Below are 16115 nucleotides of genomic sequence, written 5' to 3'. Positions count from 1 at the left end.
AATTAAAAACTATATTCTCGCCTTGGAACTTTACAAACAAAGAACAAAAAGATCGTCTCTCTCCCATAGAGTTTATAGTCTTATTTTCACAACTTTCTTTTTAGTTTGTTGTGGGGCCAGATGTGATGCCAGGATCGCTAACTCTAGCTGCTCTTCTTCCCTCTCTGTCATGTGCATAATCTGCTGTGCTGTAATGAGTTTCTCTTCCTCGTGGGTTGGGTTGCAAGTGGGTTGAGTTTGAGAGGCTGGGGAAATGGAAAATGAAACGAAAATATGATGCCTGCTACTAGCTCTAGGAGAGATGGGCACTGCCATGTGAGGCCTCCGGTGGCAATATGTGAATTGTTGGATTTTTAGGTTTCAGAGTAACAGCCGTGTTAGTCTGTATCCGCAAAAAGAAGAACAGGATTACTTGTGGCACCTTAGAGACTAACAAATTTATTAGAGCATAAGCTTTCGTGGACTACAGCCCACTTCTTCGGATGCATATAGAATGGAACATATATTGAGGAGATATATATACACACATACAGAGAGCATAAACAGGTGGGAGTTGTCTTACCAACTCTGAGAGGCCAATTAATTAAGAGAAAAAAAACTTTTGAAGTGATAATCAAGCTAGCCCAGTACAGAGTTTGATAATAAGTGTGAGAGTACTTACAAGGGGAGATAGAAAAACATTGACTCTATCTCCCCTTGTAAGTACTCTCACACTTATTATCAAACTGTCTGTACTGGGCTAGCTTGATTATCACTTCAAAAGTTTTTTTTCTCTTAATTAATTGGCCTCTCAGAGTTGGTAAGACAACTCCCACCTGTTTATGCTCTCTGTATGTGTGTGTATATATATCTCCTCAATATATGTTCCATTCTATATGCATCCGAAGAAGTGGGCTGTAGTCCACGAAAGCTTATGCTCTAATACATTTGTTAGTCTCTAAGGTGCCACAAGTACTCCTGTTCTTCTTTTTGTTGGATTTTTAATACAGCATGACCTCTGTTCTCTCCCTTTGGATACCCCTGGCACTACAAATCATATATGAATGAAATGTTTGAAAACACTTGGTATCTGTAGTTAAACTCAGATGCCTGATGAAAATCCCTTTTGAATCTAAGAAAATCAGATGCTCCCATTTAGGGCAGACACGGATTCCCTCTTGCTGTTTGATTTGATTAAAAACAATAAAAAGACATCTGTTCTAGGCTCCCTAACGTTTTTATTAACACAATAAGTGAAATCCCAGCAGCAGTAATGTAACCATTTCAACAAGAACTGAGCCAGCCAACCACATATAAAAATGCCTTTCCACCACTCCACTGTTGAACTTGCTTTTTCTGGGGCGTATCTTATTACCACCACTGAAGCATCTGGTACTGGCCCCTCTCCGAGATGGAATACTAGACCAGTTGGAGCACTGCTCTGATTTGGTATGGTCCTAATTTGGCTGCTAAATTGGAAAGGGATGGAGTTCTATACCAGAGCTCGTGCCCACACTCATTTTTAATCTGGTGGTGTGAGCCACAGAGACTACATGTCCCAGCATGCCATGCTCCATCTTGCTCTGAGCAGAACAAGTCCTTACAATGAGAGTGCGCTTCCTGGAGGCAGCCTTGATGCTGCTCTTTCTGCAGCCCGTCCTTGGTGCTTTAGTTGACCAGAGGTAGGTACTGGATAGTGACATGAAGTCCATCCGCTTCCCTCGTGTACCAAACGTGTGTCCTCCACTGGGAGAGCAATTGCATCTGGATGTGACTGATGTGGCAGTGCAGAGTATTCGTGTTAGACATAGGGATTTACACCCCTAGTTAGGCTTTTAAAAATGTGCCTAGTATTGTACTTTGGATACAGCTAAGGTTTGCTCAGAGGTTATTTCTTAGCCATTGTAGTGCAGTTAAAATTAATTCCTTCTTTCTTTACCATTAGTCACTCAGCATCTGAAGAGGCCTCTGGCTCCGACTCTGCAAGCCAATCTGAAAGCGAGCAGGGGAGCGAACAGGGCAGTGAGCATGGCAGTGAGACAAACAGCAGCTCAGAGTCCTCCGAAAGCCAGTCTGAATCTGAAAGCGAGTCAACAGGTTCGAAATCCCAGCAGACCCCACCTGAAACCAAAGAAAAACCAGCCAGCAAGAAGGAAAGGATAGCAGATGTAAAAAAGGTATTGTCCCTGTCACTTTTTAACTAGCCATGTATATATAACCAGGCACTGTCAAACCCTTGCCCAGAATGAAGGACTAGAGAGCAGTACACTAGCAAAACTGTTGTTGGCCTCCAGGCCACTTTGCCAGTCTTCTCTAAACCCTCTCAGAAAAAGCCGCCCCCCTGATGCTGGCTTCCTTGGTCATCTTGTCAGTCACTCCATGTATATCTCAGCCAGATAGTGTGATATATGCAAATAGGAGATTCCACGTGACTATGTCACTGTGTGACAGCTTGAGATTTATGCTTTGGGGCTGGGATAGGTAGTCTCAGGGCTGACTGACAAAATGAAGGAGGCAGACATGAACTGTCAGTAAAAAGGTTTCATTATTTCATCTGGCTCCCCCTCATGTAGGTAAAAGTAGTAAAGCTTCCTAGTGGAATGTGCCCAAAGATGGGAGCCTGTGTCCAGTATTCATGGTGCCACGTTCCTCCCCTCAGCTCACTATTTTAATTCCATCATTGTGGGTCTAAAAGGAAGTGGATTTCCTGTTGCCCAATTCCTCTGGATCAGTAGTACTCAGCCTTTTCCGTATTGGGCATCCCTCCTTCCAGCTGATCCCTCTCAGGTGTAGCCAGCGTCCTTCTCCCATTTAGCCATACAGGAAGGGTGGGGGATGGCAACTCCCTGACCCCTGTTGGTGTACTCACCCTGGTGTTGTGCCCCCCTGGTTGAGAACTCATGATTGGACTAAGTTTTTTATCCTGATGTGGATTCAGCCAGGACTGTAAAACAGCCAATTTATCTGGGTTATCATTTTTTAAGAAATAATCTGGTTATTTGCAGTCTCATTAGTCAAAAGCAGTGGAGAGTGATTGGGGAAAAAGAGGGAGGGTAGGGTGTCCATTAGGGCAGGGGTTCTCAACCTTTTTATTTCTGAGGCTCCCCCAACATGCTATAAAAACTCCATGTTCCGCTTGTCCCATAACAACTGTTTTTCTGCATATAAAAGCCAGGACCAGCGTTAGGAGGTAACAAGGAGGGCAACTGCCTGGGGCCCCATACCACCGGGGGCCCCGTGAAGCTAAGTTGCTCAGGCTTCAGCCCTGGGTGGCAGGGCTCAGAGCCCTGGGTGTCAGCCCCATTCCTTGAGGCTTCGGCTTTCTGCCATGGGCCCCAGCAAGTCTAATGCCAGCCCTGCTTGGCGGAACCCCTGAAACCTGCTTGCGGCCCCCCAGGGGGCTCCGTGCCCCACTAAATTTAGGGTGTGAAAACCCAGCAAATGTAGTGGACTTACAGAAAAGGAGTCAGGTCAGCCTAACCAGTCTATACATTTCATGCCGTATGACTGTATTATTACTGCCATTTGTGGTTTGAAGGCCCAGATTGCGAAGTCCAAATACAACACATGCACGTAAGTCAGTTCTTGGAGAAAGCTACTTTGTTTGCTAGGTCTTGGGGAAGCACAGTGCCTGAAGCCTAAATGCTTCAAGTGCCCGCAGGGAGAGAAACAGTGCGTTTTAATTGTCAGCAATGGATGTTCCATCTCAGCTGCCTGAGAAGCAGTATACTGCCTGCTCAGGTTTTAGTTAAGCCTCGCATGTTAAGGGTGGCAAGGATGTAAGTATTTTTTAAGGCAGTAACAGTAACACAAAACTTAACTTTCTGTTTTATTGTTGTTTAGTGGGGGCCGAAGGAAGTTATGTCTCTTCCTTTATGGACTTTTAGCAGCCCACCTCTAGAAGATGAACATTAAAACATATCTGAGAAAAAAACAGATCCATATGCAGGATTCTAAATAACATAAACAAGACATGGAACAGATTGGGGCACTTTCAAATGAGGAAGGTGCCCATCTTCCTTAATTCCTCTAATAGTGGACATTTTGCTTCCTGCCTCTGCTGGGTGTAGCTATTTGGGGCTATTGGAATTGCATCCGCTGGACTAACCAGTGCAATTAATTTTTATCATACTGTATTCACATTACAGCTAAGACCAGCAAGACCTCAGTCAGAATTGGGCCCCATTGTGTTGGCGCTGTGCAAACAGATGGGAGAGTCGCTCCCTGCTCTGAAAACCTTACTATTTAAGAGAGAAGGAAATTTGAATGGGATTTTTTTCCTTCGTTTTTTTGTATCAATAAGAAAGTGATTGAACAGGCTTCTGATTTATTTCTGGATATGTGTATGCCCAATAGGTATATTTTCTACAAGAAACCTCTCCTTTGTAGTGTTTCTTCATAATCACTTGTAAATGTACCAGAACCCCAGTGCTGGTGACCGTCCTGCATTCATCATGCCTTCATTCCAGGTGTCACTTTTGTATCTGTTAGTGTGTTTAGGTATCCTTCTCTTGCCAGTGTTTTTAAGGAGACTTGTGGGATGGAGGTAAATATCTTTAGAAGACCATAAAATGGGGATAAAGTCTAATGGGGCAATAAGGGGTTGACAAATTAGACTCAGCAGGAGCATGTAAACACAGGTGATGAGATTATTTACAGAATCTCTAATTCTTGAGGTTTGTCTCTGTCCATTCTGGCTTCAGGTGTCTCACCAACAATGTTCCCACTAATTTTTCCCATGCATGTGCGGAATGAATTTTATGTGCACCAGTATGGAGCCAGGTCTGGGGCTGGGGGAGAGGCTCTCTCCCCGCCACAGCCCTGAGTGCCTGTGCGTTGCTTAATAGGGTGCTGCGCGGCCGCGCAGCTTAGAGGGAACTTACTCACCAATATTAGTGTCCCATGTCATCCACATATCTGTACATACACCTCCCCTCAGGTTGTAGTTCTTGTCGCCTTTCTCCTCCTAAGGGCCTGGCCACACAAGTATAACAGACCATACTTTTGTAAGCAGTTTGCAAAACTCTTATTTGACGTGGTTACAGCAACATGGTTCTTGGAGCACTACTTGTGCCAGTAACAGTGTCTAGCCACTGCATAGGCGCCGACTTCCCCTCTGCCCGCTTGACCCCCCTGGCCCTGGCCCTGCACTGCCCTCGCTCCACCCCCATTCCACCTCTGCCCCACCCTGCCTTTTCCCACCCCACCCCTGCCTCTTCTGCACCTCCTCCCCTAAGCCATGTCCCCGCTCCTCCCCTTCCCTCCCGGAAAGTCCTAAGCTCCGCCAAACAGCTGTTAGATGGGGGGGGGGGGGCGAGGGGAGGCGGGAAGCGCTGGGAGGGACGGGGAGGCGCAGGGACGCAGAATGCTCGGGCGGGAGGGGAAAAGGAGGTGAGGAGGGGGAACTTGGCTGCCGGTGGGTGTGGAGCACCCACTAATTTTTCCCCTTGGGTGCTCCAGCCCCCGGAGCACCCACGGAGTCGGCGCTTATGAGCCATAGTGCATTCCAGGATGATGTGGGCAGGTATGCCATCTGACTTTATAATGGATAGAGTATCTTGGAGGATATGTGCACAGAATAGCACCAGCACTATATGCGTTATGGGACATCCTATGTCACAGAATGCTGAGAGGAGGGATTGGCCAAATAATTATGCAGGCATGGTAGGGGGATCCCATCTACATTGCAAAACCCAGTGTTTCACACTGGTTACAGGAAGACAATTTGGCAGCTTAGGCCTCCGACAAGAGCAGTACACCATTAGCTGGTATAGTTAACCACATTATGTGTGATACCAGCTGTGTCCAGAGCCAGCGATGTTCCTAGCTGTTTACAAATTCAGTTAAAAGCTATAGAGTGGGCTTTAGAGGCAGTCAGTACTCTATAAATGCTGTGATGAGCTGTCAGGATAATGAAGGTCACCTGCTGTCAGGCAGTCAGAAGTCCAGCTGAATTCCATTAGCACAGACCTGCAGGAGTGGGTGGAATTCCTAGCTCTACAGGAGTTCTTCTCCCTGGGCCCTGCAAGATCCAGTTAGCATCTAGATTGGAATACAACCCTACACAGATCTACTGGGCTTTCCGGATAGCTGAGGTGACCCACATGACATTGAGCTGTTCAGTTAGCCCAATGGGTTTTTCCCTAAGGGAGAAATGGGGGCAGGTGCTTCTGGTTAGAGAGATTTGTCCTCGTGAGCCTGTAGAGCAGGGGTCTCCAAATTTTTCAGGATCATGTCCCCCCCTTACACCTGTTGGTGTCCCCTCCCTCTGGGAGGCCAAGACTGGGGCTGCAGCTGGGGTTGGGAGCAAGAATAGAGCTGCAGTCGGGGACTGGGAGCCAGGGGCAGGGCTGGGGGCAGGGCTGAAGCGGGGCTGGGTGGTGTTCCCTCTCCACCCCTCGTGGTGGCTGGTCCGGGCCCTGCTGCGTGCCCCTCCCTGCCCCCACAGTCTGGGGACCTCTGCTGTAGAGCCTCTTGCCTGGGGAGAAGTACTGAGCATTGCCACAAGTCTAATGTAAATGGAGTGGAGAATTTAAAAAAGCTTTTAGTTTTTCTAGCTGAAATAAGTAGCTCAGTTTATTCATATGAAAATGGAGAGTTGTTCCTTTTTTGTATTCCAACAGGGACACTTGGAGAGACTGGGTATTCAAATACCTGGCCTTCTACAGCATAAACCCTTGAAGTTTTTTGTAGCTAGGGGGAGGGACAGCTCAGTATAATAAATATAGTGGGAGACTGCTGAAATTAAACATGTAATAAAACATTGCTAGGCATATAGTCAAAAATGATCCATGATCCTTTCAGTCATGTTTCATAAGTTTCCATAACTTACCTAACCATCCCCCCCACCACCAAAAGCCCCCTACCGATGCCATACTGATTCATCAGAAGGTTCACTCTTAAACTTCTCTAAAATGATAGCAATAATTGGGGTGAAGCAGGCCTTCTGATGGTCTGTTTATTTTGCAGATGTGGGAAGAATATCCTGATGTTTATGGGGTTAGGAGATCAAACCGAAGCAGACAAGAACCATCGCGATTTAATATAAAAGAAGAGGTAAGAAAAAAAAAAAAAGATGAGATGAGGGAATATTTAAAATAAAAAAAACAACACAAAAGAACAGAGGCAGTTCTGATTTGTGTCACCTTTTAAACACTGAGTTCAAGGCAGATTTGTGGAAGCTGGATTTCGCAAATTAAGGTCCCAATCCTGCAGTCGGATCCACTTAGACAGATGCTTGTGGAGTCACTGGACTCTGCAATGCCATTAAGGTCTCCATGCATGGATCTGATTGCTGCAGTGGGGCCTAATGCAAGTCATGCTCTGTTGTAGAAACATGGATCAGAGAGAGGGAGTCCATGTAAAAAACATAAAGGAAACTTCCCAGAAACACCTTACAACAATAAAACAGTCTTTGCTCTATGTCCGCGAGTGGATCGCAGTGATTAGTGTGTGTGTGTGTGAGAGTTCAGCTTTATGAACCATCACTTTTTTTTTTTTTTTTGGTTGAGTATTGGGGAAAATCTTACATTTGAATTTTATGCGAGGGACAACGAAACATGAGTTTGTTAGAGTCTGGCAGCCAGAACTTTAAATGATTCCAGCCATCAAAACATACTATAGAAATGGAGAAATGAGCTGCTGTGCTTGTTTATGTCTACACAGTGCTTTTCATCTGCAGATCTCCAAGGAGGCTAAGCATCATTCTCCCTGTTTTACAGATGGGGAAACTGAAACACAGAGAGGGTCAGGCTGAAATGTTCAAAGTTAGGCGGCCTAAAGTGAGCAGCCCGATTTTTTCAGAGGGACAAGGCACCTGTAGCTCCCTTTAGAATCTTCTGAAAATCAGGCCACTGTAGGGGTGATTGCTTATATATGGGTTTAGACACCTAACAATTAGGTACCGAGGTTTGAAAATTTTGGCCTAAATTACTTTCACTGTCATACAGTGAGTCAGGGAATAGGACCCAGATCTCCTGACTCCTAGTTTGGTGCTTTATCCACTGGATCATGTGATCTGCACCATGCAACTAAACTCAGAAAATTCCAGACTGGTGTGCCGAATGCCCCGAATAGCAGCAGCAGCAGGTAAGAAGGGCATTTAGCACATAATTGACTTAGCTTTTGTTTTCCTTTTCAAGTTCCGCAAAGTCCAGACTCGCTGGCTGCCTCTCTGTGCGATGCCCCCAGCATGCACTATGCTGGTGATGTCACACCCATCACAGATCTCCGCTGCAGACCCGAGTGCCCTGTAGGGGGCTCAGGTAAGTCCCGTCCTTTTTTTGTTTTACAATATTACGTGGTTTTGCAAATGTTGTTTTCTTTTCCAATATCTTTAATTCCTTACTATATAAGGTACAGTTAAAAAAAAAAAAATCCAAGATGTAAAAACTTTGCTATACCACACAATATTGTAAAAAACAAAAAAACCCAAAACCTTCAGTGCCCCCCTCCCACAAAACCCCGCTAAAAGAATCCCAATCAAATCCAAAACCTTCCCCTCAAAGCAGGGCCAACTGGTTCCTGTAGGGCGACTCCCATCTGCAGCAGAGTCTGATGGAGGGTGTGACGTGGTCACTAGCGCAGCGTCGGGGCCTCACAATGAGGAGATGGAAAGTCTTGATTTTGGAGACGAAAAAGTTAAGGGGGGACGGGGAAGATAGTTTATTTACGGCTTGATCCTGCATGGGTGCTGAGCATCCTAGTCTCCCACTGAAGTCACTGGGAGCTCAGGGTGCGCTGCACAGAGTGAGTGGTTGTTACCGTGCGGGGTCAAGCCCATCATCAGTGATGTGCTCTGCCCACTTGCTGTTTGGGGCTTCCACACAATGTAAAGGAGCTTTTTATCTGCCTTCTTTCCTAAAACGTTGGTGTGGCTCTAGTGAAAAGCATTGCTCCGGCAGCATTGCAGGCTCACATCCTTTCACCGCAGAACAGGAACAGCCCAGGCAACAGCATTGCAAACTTCCCCATGTGCTGCCCCATCGGTTCTCCTACGGGAAGTCTCATCTGCTTGAGAGGGAAGTTCAGTCTCTAGGGACCATTCAGTCATACTATGCTGAGACCGCCAGTTTGGGCAGGGTTGTTTTTGTGCTGCTAACAGCTGTCTTCTGGGAACTGGACTGAGACCATCAAACACGTGTCACATAAGTCACTAAGCAGCCATCGGAGATGGTAACACTGACCTGGGCTAGAAGATCAGGAAGTGAAAGACAAGATTTGTATGTTTGTTAAACATCCTTGCAGAGACTTTTAGTAAAATATCCAGGAACCTAGAGACTTTTGAAACTGTGTGACAGTGTGCAGCAAGAACCATGCTCACCCATGTATTGTCTTGGTATTTAACAGAACAACAGTAAGTCATACTAGTGGGAAGTGAGAATTTCACAGCGGTTTGAAAATATTCTAAGGCATTCAGTAAATCAATATGGACGAACAGACATAACTCTTTTGTGATCAGAAAGTTGTCTCATGATTGGAATGGGTAGGAGCCTGCAAAGCTGAGCACTCTTGGCACCCGTATCATGAAGGAGAAGAGACTTGTTCCACCACACAACATATATTGATTTATTTTTTAAAAATTTCAAAAAATTGATTATTTTATGAATTCTCTGACTTATTTTAGTTTTTAAGGTTCAGATACTGCTATTACTATCTAGTGGGATATTCCATCAAGTAGGAAAAAATTAACCTTTTCATCAATCTGGATTCCTCCGCATTTTGAGAGCAGAATGAAAGGACAGCCACAGCAAAGCTAGATGGTTTCAAAACTCGGGGGTGTAGGAAGCTTGAATAATGATCAGCTGTAGAGAGCATTATTGCTGTTCATTATTTATTAAATTCTTACAGCGTGCTTGGGCCTGTACAAGACCCAAAATGAACAAATCCTTGTCTAGAAGAAATTACCCTCTAAAACATGATCTGCAGTAGTTACCTGATCTACCATAGTGATTCTTAAACTTTTTGATATCAAAGACTCTCTCCTGGGCCATGCCAGGCTTCTTGGTTCTAAGCATTTTATTCTGTGCGCTGTCAGGAAGGGCTCCATCGACCACAGATGGTCCACAGGACCATCTCTTTAGACCTACTGATCTGTAATCCTCAGCAGCAGGACAGTAAAAATACAGTTTGGCTGTATTGTGCATAGTGTTGTTTATACAAACACTAGGTCTCAAAATACATTAAAGTTTTATAATACAGTTAGAGATGTAAACGTTAAATGCTAGCAAAGAGGGAGAGAAATTTACAAGTGCATGAGATGGGAGAGTCAGTGAGGCAGAAGCAGGGAGGCTGTTTCATCTGGTAGGCACAGCAGAGGAGAAGGCACTTACTGAAAAACAATAAATAATAAATTAAGGAAAAGAGTCCAGTGCTAGATGAGCTAAAGGGCGCAGTGTGGAACTTGCAGCCCAGAGGAAGGGGATCTGAGTTGTTTTAAGCCATCTTTATTATTAATTATTTGTATTATTGTAGTGCCTAGGAGCCCTCCTCATGTTTTAGGTGCTGTACAAACATAGAACAGAAAGTCAGTCCCAGTCCCAGAGAGCTTATGACTGAATTCTGGGCTGCTCCAGTGGCTGAAGCGGCCCTTGGGGGCGCTGACTGTTGTGGCAGCTGTGAGGCCCAGACTCTCTGCAATTCTGCATGTGCGGCTCTGACTCTGACATGCTCACTACTCTGGTGGTCCTCGGAGGACAGCCTATGTACAAACACATCACAAGCGCGGTTCCTGCTCCAAAGATCTTGCAGATCAACTATAAAACGAGAACAGGTTTATATGACAGATGAGAGATGACAAGAGAAGGTTTCTGCACTGGGGAAATTCTTCCTCAGCCAGAACTGGTGTTTTTAGAGTCCCTTTATGCAGCTCATGTCCTGTGGCCTGACCTAAAGAGGCCAGAGTGGTGGTGAAAAATCTCACCCACGGTCTGAGAGTCTGGTTGGAGAGTTTTTGAACTGTCCCCTGAAGCAAATGGGGAGTTAGCAGAATTAGAGGATGAGGGATGTGCTTATGCTTATATATACTTTTTTTGTATGTTTGAAAAGGGAGGGAGGTAGCAACTATCTGCATGTACTTGAGTCTGGAAAGTTGGGGTCATTAGGCTGTAGACAAGAAAACAATTACATATTTGAAAAGCATGACAAGGTAGCTGAGGTGAAGCTAGAAGTTCATTTGGTCAAGACAGGAAGAAATGACAGACGGGTAGGATTGAGTATCATCTATGCAAGAATGGTAACTAAGCTTTATAGGTAACAAAAAGATTACAGAGAAAGGGAATAGGTAGCAGAGAGAGCAGAGGATGGAGGCTTATAGAATTCTGAAGAAGAGCGATCTTTGCAGAGAGGAAGAGCCACTATTAGGCCTTTTCTACACTGCCACGTTACAGCGCTGAAACTTTCTCACTCAGGGGTGTGAAAAAACACCCCCCTGAGAGCTGCAAGTTTCAGCGCTGTAAAGTGGCAGTGTAGACAGTGCACCAGCCCAGCCCTGGGAGCTACTCCCCTTGTGGGGGTGGGTTTTTTTTTTTACTGCGCTGGGAGAGCTCTTTCCCAGCGCTGGTATCGCAACTACACAGCCATGTTAAAGCGCTGCCCCGGGGCCACTTTAACATTGGTTGTGAAGACACCTTAGAAAGAGTGTATGCAAAAAATGGTATTGTTGTTCTCTTCCAAACTGGATCCTTTTCTAACCCAAATTCCTGTGGCTAGAGTTTGACAGAATAAACTCAGCCCATTTTATTCATGTTTTATCAAAAGGCGAAGCAAAAAAATAGACGTGGTAAGGAAAGGGATAAAACTGTTGCTTGAAAGGATCCCAAACCTGAGGGGATGAGGGGGGAGAATTGCAGCATACTTTAAATAGTTGAGTGAGAGGGAAAAACAGCTAGTGAAGGGCAGGAATCTATCCTATAAATGTTTTAACCAAGCTTTATTCTTGGCAAAATAATAGAGAAGAGAGATCTAGTAGTAGTTCATCCATCTTCCTGCAATAACAGGACTGAGATCCATGGTGGATTCTGCTTAAACTTTGTTGCCATGATATGGTGATATCGTGTTTATCAGCCTGGTTTACCAGATTGTTTTGTTTTTAATTTTACGTTGATTGCAGTCAGATGGCACAATGCACGGGTTCATAAACACAAGTTCACTACAAAATATTGTCACAGATAAAACTGTCTCAGATCATAAGGAGGGTTTTTCAAACAGTTGGATGCAGTGCAAATCAGAAAAGAAACCAATGAGAGGGAAAATGGAAAAAGATTGAAGTAAAAGAATAGGAAGAAAGTGGAGCATTCCCCAGCGTTCATGAGCTGTCTCCTGAACGAACAGTCCAGCTTATGCTGTTTCACTAAGTTCTTGTATTTGGGAGGTGTAAGCTGTGTTTGGTTGTTTCCTGCATTGCGACATTGGGCTGGATCATGCACCTCCCAAGAGCTGGTGAGCACACTCAGTTTCCACTAGGCTGCAGGTGCTCACACCTCCCTGGAGGATTCAACACCTTGCAGCTTCCAGCCTGCACAGTATTAGCATTGCCTGATGGGCTCTCAGGTTGTGGGATGAGAAATAGTACACCAAATTGGGTATACCTGGAATATTAATATCCCCTCCTGCCTTCCCCAAACCAAATAATGGAAGCCAAATCAGTGTTTCAGAGGGGAAGGTAGAGAAAATGTCTTTGCTGGGTGTTCTCTCCCGGGAGGTTTAAAAAAATGATTGCACTGGAAGGCTTAATCCTCGAGAGCTCGTGGGGCTGATATGGTATGGTTGGGTGGGTGGTGCAAATCGGAGTGCCAGCATATGAACAATGGACACCATCTTTGGGTGTATCCACACTTTGAGCTAGGGGTGTAATTCCCAGCTCGAGGGGACATACCGGCACTAGCTCTGCTCGAATTAGCATGCGTAACGATAGTGTTGCTGTGGTGGTGGGTGGGGCTAGCCACTCTGTCTGAGATGCTAGGCATGTTCTTGTGGTGTCTAGCTCTTCCCACCGCTTGTGCTGCTGAGGCTATATTGGATTTATAGCATGCTAACTGGATCAGAGCTGGTTATGGGTCTGTCTCCTGGAACTGGGAACTACAGCCTGAAGAGCAGACGTGCCCTTTCTGAATGACAAACCAAAGCGATGGTCAGTTGTGATATGTCTGTATATTGCAGCAAATAGCAGTTTCCAGAGGAAGATTACAAATCAGCAAGTTGCATAAACAAATAATCTTTGCATCTCTTTCTCTAATTCTAATCTGATCTGAGACATTTCTCATTGGATTCTGTTTTTGTTTTGTTTTTTCCCCCCCTCCCACACTGATATGGGTGCGTTGTGTTTTATATGCGTGTGTCACATGCACAAGAAGGGGCGGTTTGTTCATGTGGGAGGGTCCGGTATCTGATAGCCTGCTTATATGACTGGACCAAATTAAATAAAATAGGGTTTGATGTGTGAATCGGTTGTCTTTTTTACATTACCTCTGAGTTAATGACACCTTGGTAAAAAAGTATTATAGCAGTAGTCAGAGAATACATCTCGAGCTAAGAGCTAATCAGGAGGAGTGACTTGATTTCAGGGTATTGGAGTGTGCGGATTAAGAAGCGTGAATGCAGCTTTTCTCAATCATTCAATCACTGTCTTGTTGAGGGAGTAGAGAACAATAAGGTACAAACACATGATTCTAGCAGAGAGAATAACCTTTTTAAATAAAGTTTTTTCCCTTAATTTTCTCCCATACAAGATTTCGTGGTTCTGTCTGGGAACTGGAGGACCAAGAACTTTATGATTTTAACTTAACTGTACTGTTTTTACATTCCTAAAATGTGCCCATCAGACACTTAGTTCACATTCATAATTTTAAATAACAAAACACTCAAGTTGTAATGATCAATGGCCTGCCCTGTCAACGGAACTAAACATAATTTTGCTAACCCCAAGTGTTCCAAAATCATGAATCAAGCCCCAAAAACTCATGAGATTGACTTCAAATCACATGATATTATTTTGTTTTCTTAAGAAAGGGTTTTTTCTCATTGCTGTCTGGTTTTTGTAGCTTTAAGACATGCTGATGTCACATTTTCAAGGTTTTTCTCTGCAAACACCAGGGCTAGAAACTTTTTTTTTTTTTTTTTAAATGAAAATAGGAACATTTTCACATAGGTTAAGATTCTCATGTAATTGCATGGCTCCAGGAGCTAGGCCTTCAAGAAAAACAGCTGTCACGAGACGCATGATAAAAGCATGGGCGCTGACAACACTGTAAACATGTTCTCCACCGACATGTCTTCAGTCAAAAGCCTGAGAAAATAGATGTACCTTACGCTGGGCCCTGAAAGAGAGCAAGATCTGGCTCTGACTAACCAAAGAATACAGAGTCACACCCTTCCACCCCAACACACACTAGGAATGATTTTCAGCCTTCAAATCTAGGAACTCTTAGCAGAAGCATCGTGGCCTATCATCTTTCTTCCATGGTGCACACTGTCTCTAGGACCCTAGCAATGCATGATCAAACTTGCCATTTGAAGTGCACCCTGAAGTAAGTTAGAAGCAAGTGTACGCTTTGGAGAGTGGGTGTAATGTGAACCTTGCAGCTGCCAAGTACGCAGGCACTGGTTGTCACTAGAAGTTGATCGTTAGTCGTAGGTGGTTTATAGCCAGTCACTTCTGGAGGCTCCAGTACTGCAAGATGCCTGTTACACTAGGGCTTTTCACCCTTTCTTCTGAGTTGCATTTGTAATCCCTCATCCTCTGAAAGCAACTGCACTAACCTTGTGACCACGGTCTTCAGAATCCAAAGTTCATGGTGTTGGGTAGCTGGTCACCTTTATTAAGTGGTATGGTTGCACAACAGTGTCATGCTTTAATTCTAGCGTTGCAGCAAGGGATAGTCCTTGGGCTACTTCGAAGCTTAGACCATATGTGTGTTTCAGTGGCTTCCTAAAGGAAAGAATGTGGAGTGAAGCCTACAACCTGATCTTTTCTTTTAATTAAAGGCAAGTAGTGAATCTGAAAATGAGAGCCCAAAAAGAAGAGGCCAGAAGCAAATGAGAAAACCGTAAGTCTCTATGGAGAGGGTTTTGAATTGTTTTGGTTTTATTCTAACAGACAATTGTCATTCAGCTGTGTTTGAGGGACACTGTAAAGATAAATGTACATAAAAATAATGTAATCGGTTTTCATTAACACTTCACATTATTAAAACTGAAACAACTTGTAAAAAGGTGTGTGTTGGGGTGTCCTGCCATTTATAAATCTGTTTGTTTACTTTTTTGCACTTAGCTCAGCTTCAACAGGGAACTGGTCAGCTTCGCTTTCTGCTGCTAATTGGTTTTACCTCTTGGCTTTTTCATGCACTAGCTTAATGCTAATGTTTTTCAGGTTTCCAGCACTGGAAAGAAAGCTTAAGTCCTAAAAAATTAGTTTTGATTAGAGATATTTGCATGGTTTTTTGGTTGTCCTATTAGGTTTTATATTCTTCTCTTATAAAATAAAATAAACTTCTGGAGAGCTCTCATGTTGTAAAATACGCCACACCCTCACCCAATATGCTTGACTGTATTCCTTTACATTCATGTAATGTCACCTTTTCCATCCAGAATGTTCCTACAGGCTCGTCTTACCAATAAAAAGAGAATTTCATCCTTGTGAAAACACACAAAATCTAGTTCCTTTTCTTATGCTCTCAAAAATCTTTAAGTGTCTAGAGTTTTAAATGATTTGTATGTGACCTGATACAATAAGGAGCAACAGAATAAGGCTATGAGAAAACCTAGAATATATATATCAATGTGCATATAGACCAGGGATTCTCAACCTTTTTCTTTCTGAGTTCTCCCCCACCCCCAACATGCTATAAAAACTCCACGGCCCACTTGTGCTGCAACTGTTTTTCTCCATATAAAAGCCAGGACCAGCGTTAAGGGGTAGCAAGGAGGACAGCTGCCCGGGACCCCATCCCACAGGGGGGCCCATGAAGTTAAGTTGCTCAGGCTTCAGTCTTGGGGCTTGGGCCATGAGATGGGGCTTTGGCTTTCTGCCCTGGGCCCCAGCAAGTCTAATGCCAGCCCTGCTTGGCAGACCTGAAACTTGCTCACGGCCCCCCAGGGGGCTCTGGACCCCTGGTTGAGAACCACTGACGTAGACCACG

At 44.5% G+C, this 16115-nt stretch overlaps 1 protein-coding gene across 6 annotated transcripts in view; it reads left to right on the top strand.

The window, feature by feature from the left end:
* CHD2 (chromodomain helicase DNA binding protein 2) overlaps nt 1-16115 on the top strand; it is an 80133-nt gene that overhangs the window by 16734 nt on the left and 47284 nt on the right. For 4 of the 6 annotated variants that reach the window (XR_008446378.1, XM_054040959.1, XM_054040958.1 and 1 more), the window contains exons 3-5: nt 1925-2156; nt 6949-7035; nt 14962-15023. Coding sequence is in view for 5 of the 6 variants with exons in the window: in XM_054040959.1 (XP_053896934.1) it covers nt 1925-2156; nt 6949-7035; nt 14962-15023 (381 nt within the window). In the remaining variant the exon portion in view is untranslated. Of the gene's footprint in view, nt 1-1924; nt 2157-6948; nt 7036-8120; nt 8244-14961; nt 15024-16115 lie in introns of those variants that run through there. The other 2 variants (XM_054040961.1, XM_054040960.1) reach the window with 2 other exon arrangements.

This window comes from Malaclemys terrapin, chromosome 10 (genome assembly GCF_027887155.1).
Source record: "Malaclemys terrapin pileata isolate rMalTer1 chromosome 10, rMalTer1.hap1, whole genome shotgun sequence".
Taxonomy (NCBI): domain Eukaryota; kingdom Metazoa; phylum Chordata; order Testudines; family Emydidae; genus Malaclemys; species Malaclemys terrapin.
The sequence above is the reverse complement of the archived record's forward strand: the minus strand, read 5'-3'. Positions and strand labels throughout refer to the sequence as shown.